The 4,198-nt window shown below is 29.0% G+C and overlaps 1 protein-coding gene across 1 annotated transcript; it reads right to left on the bottom strand.

The window, feature by feature from the left end:
* Positions 1-227: 227 nt before the first annotated feature.
* Positions 228-4,126, bottom strand: LOAG_13156 (hypothetical protein; the record flags this gene model as incomplete). The annotated part of the gene is made up of 9 exons (XM_003148667.1): positions 228-383; positions 659-805; positions 956-1,094; positions 1,408-1,505; positions 1,756-1,855; positions 2,450-2,622; positions 3,032-3,240; positions 3,397-3,677; positions 3,978-4,126. 9 exons carry the CDS (start codon positions 4,124-4,126, stop codon positions 228-230), a joined length of 1,452 nt encoding a protein of 483 aa, XP_003148715.1.
* Between the last annotated feature and the right edge of the window lie 72 nt (positions 4,127-4,198).

The following is a 4,198-nucleotide window of genomic DNA, read 5'->3' on the forward strand; positions in this document are numbered from 1 at the left end:
TATATATATATATATATATATATATATATATATATATATATATATATATATATATATATAGGTGGATATATAATTTTAATGAATTTCGTATATGGTTACCCACGAACGACATCATTTCATCCCATTATAAATCATACCAAGAACTTTAATTCCTTAATATTTTCCTTAATAGATATCACTTTCATTTTCTGTGCAATATTCAGCAGGTCAGTAGTCATAGCAATATTTCAATGTTTTTGTTCATTAGACAATAATTTTTCATCAGTAGCAATTTTTTCCGCAGGCATTTCAACTTTTCCAAGGCGACCATTTCTATAATCATCCACCAAACCCCACAGATCAAAATAAAGTTCTGTTGGAAAATTGAAGTCGTTCATATCTGACTGAAAAATAGTTGGTTAAAATTACGAATAAAAAGAACCTCGTAGAAATTTCAAAGTAGAAATTTTTTTATATTTCGAAACAGAAATTGAAATTTATTTTAAACTTTGTCATACCATATAACATATGATGAGATTTATTAGCTTTTTATTAATTGAGAAAGAAGTAATATTAGTCATATGCTATTATTTTGCGCAATAATAAATATTGCAAATCAGTAAAGCAATAAATAGATGTGCCTAAAAATAAGCAAAAATCATTGGGAAATTTTCGTTACCTTTTTCAAAACACTTTTAAGATCATTGAAGTTTTTGCATGATGAAATCATTTCCCATATTGTTTGTGCCAAATCATTGTCGTGAAAACCAAAATATGAATCGAATATCTCATTCATCTTATTAATTATCAATGCATTTGGCATTTCCTATATATATACATCAAATAAAATTTTGAATAAATTAATTGACTCCTGCTTAATTAATCAGCTCCTTAATTAACTCCTGTTAATAAAGAAAATGCAAAAGTTCCTGTTAATATGTTCGGAAAAAAAAAAACAGAATTAGAATAATGTTACCTGTACAACTATCGTTCCATCAGCTTTAAACCGTATTGTTTCATTTGCACCCAAAATTGATCGTATACGCTTTGGTATACTGTAAGGAGCTATAAAGTTAAACCCTGACCGTTTTGGTTCAACCAATCGCATAGTGAACCTAAAAAAAGACTACAAAACAATAAATTTAATTTTTATTTCCGAAAATTGATGTGGATAAGCATAAAAATAAAACCGGATAGAATGGCTACGAAAGAATTTCAACAAAACAATCAAATTATTTGCAAAAAATTATATGAAACTATTACAAGTTTCACTTTCATTTTTGAATTTCAAATACTACAGATAGAGAAAGGTTGAACTTTAGGAATTTTATCAAAATATTACATTTAGAAAATAATAAATCGTTAATTTATTGCATTTTAATTTAGCTTCAAAATAACGAAAATTAGGAAATTAGAAATCAAACTAACGTTGAGCCAACAGGTAGCATACGCAAACGTCGTGCAACATCAAAATGTCTTCGTCCAACCATACTTTCAGCATCTATTTTTTCAATAAAATCGCCGACCTGTAAATTGTAACATTTCATTTACTTCTCATTACCAAATCTGAGCTTATCATACCAAATTTGCTTTAGATTAATATATCAATAATGGATGTTATTTTTGAATATCTAATTTAGTTTGAAAGTTTGATGGTAATTTTAGTGAGAAATAAAAGCTAAACGATGGAATGTACTAAGAGAGTAGATAGTAAAAAATTACAATTCAATTTTTCCTTCCTTATCATATTTTCTAAATTACAATACCAATAATTACCTCAAGTGCCGGTTTTGCTTTTGACGTTACGGTACCAGGAACGATTCGTTTGATAAATGCTTTTCCTGCTCCATTATCCGTTATTGTCAGACCCAATGCTCTAGAAATTACCACTGTCACATGTAATATTTCACTGGGATCACAGAGGAATAAATAATATTTACTAATGCTCATTGCTATAACTGATTAATAAAATACCTAATTTGAATACTTGAAATTCCTTTTAAAGCACTCTTTTCCGAAAAAGTTTCATTTATTGTCAAAACCAAATGATGAAATCGTTTTAATAAATATAATCAATTTATGATATTTTATTAAAACTAATTATATTGGAAAGAGGAATACGCACTACTCCTGCCAATTCCTCTTCCAAGAATACAACACCTATGATAAATGCAAAGAGTAATGATATTTAAAGACGTGTTGTAATTAGAAAATAATAGAATAAATGTATTTTAGAGCAAAAATAAATTTTTAAAAAAAAATAAATTAATGATTACGGCAGGGAAAAAATAGAAAATTGTCGCCATGTGAAAAATTTTATCAGGGAAATTATCGAAATTGAAATTTTCATGCATTTGAAAAAAAAACCCTTTTTTCTTCATTAGTCAATGGCAATGAAAAATTTTAAATATCATTGATTTAATTTTGATTAATATTATTTCCAATATTCATTTATGATAGATATCATTACGGTTCAGTTTTGACCAGTGTTACTTCTTTCTTTTGCCCCGCAATATGTGCAAAAATAAAATCATTGGTATTTAAATTTGAACAAAGCAAAGCATCCATGGAAATTCGATGCGTATTAACTGTACAAAATAAAATGTCATCCATAGATATTTCATCATAACAATTTGCTATTGCCTGAAGATATGCATTTTTTTTTAAAATAAATTCATTTTAACCTCAAAAAATTAATAGTTTGAACTTTTTTGCTTATTTCTTAGCAAAAATTGTCAAATTTATATAATTGATTCAGTCATTTATATTAAATTTGTAGATGAACCATATCTGCGAGTACCTGATTGTTTTTTTTTCTCTTTTTTTTTTTTTTTATGCAAAAAACTAATATATGTCATTAGTAACGATTGACATTCATACGATTGTCAAATATTTAAAATGTGACAAAGTTTCATGTTTTCATGTGAAATGTGATGCAGTAAATGATGTCAACTTATACTCTCTTGCATTACTGTGGTATAAAGTTGCATGACTGATACAGTAAATTATACTTTAACAAATTATATGAACAATAATAAATTGATTATAGTACCTGATATAACTGGAAAATGTTGTTAAAGCCACTAATGATACCAGTTGGACTACCATGTGCTAATTGCACCTGAAAGGTTAATTTAATATTAGCATTAGTAACGTATGTTTTGACTAAGCTACTCGATTTCATTTCATTAGACGGTCCAATGGTACTCTGGTCATGTTGCTCCTTTTGTTGCTGTTTGTGACAATTTTCATTTGTTGCACCTGGAATTACGAGAAATTATTAATACGTTGTGGTCCACTATGCCTATCATATCATCAATAGAAGAATAGAATTTTGACTCTTTTCAAGTATATTCTAGGCTTTTAAGTATTTAAGAGTTTCTAGACTAAACAAACTTTTTTTGTTCGATTATTTACCGCTTGTCGTGATAGCTGCTTGATTTTGTTGTTGTTGTTGTTCGGGTAATTTGACATTAATACTCGGATTACTGTTAATAGATGTGTTAACCGGATTAGTTAGTGATGCATCAGTAGTGCCACCCATACGACCTTGCTTTTTCATTAATCGACGATGCCATCGTTTCCCGCGATATATCGGTGGTAAACCTTTTTGTGGTCCTGACCGTTCCAAATTTTGCGCATGACGTTGCCATGAACGTGAACGACGACGATTATAAGAAACCTTTACGGGGTTTCGTCTGGGAAAATTTTTCCTATTTATTAATCATAAGTTAAAATGATCAGCTGATAACACTGAAACTTATTTCCTGCTTCATACTGTAAAGTTTACAATCAACTCAGAGCTATTTATTATCACTTGAACTACTAGTAGCTTGTCTTGTTCGATCTTAGAACACAAACATACTATACAGTTTCGGTCTAAATTCCTGCAATAAATGTTGTCATATGTCAAATGTGACCATTAAGTTTCACTTATTGATAATTGTCTTTCACTCTGATTTTATCGCATTAGATATTTCTGCGAATAAAATACTTACTGTGTATCCTCAGAACTTCCTTCATATCCTCTACTAGAAGTTTGTCTAACCATACTGATATTATCATTACCATTACCACCGTTACCGCTAGTGCTACGGTTACGACTATGTAAGGAATTTTGTGATGCAAGACGACCGCCTACTTCCATAAGTTCTTGCTAGGAATAAGTAAACTATGCTCAATGCCGATCTTTTATATTCACTTTTCCTTTTTCTTTTTT

Source organism: Loa loa (assembly GCF_000183805.2).
Source record: "Loa loa unplaced genomic scaffold supercont3.559, whole genome shotgun sequence".
Classification (NCBI taxonomy): Eukaryota; Metazoa; Nematoda; class Chromadorea; order Rhabditida; family Onchocercidae; genus Loa; species Loa loa.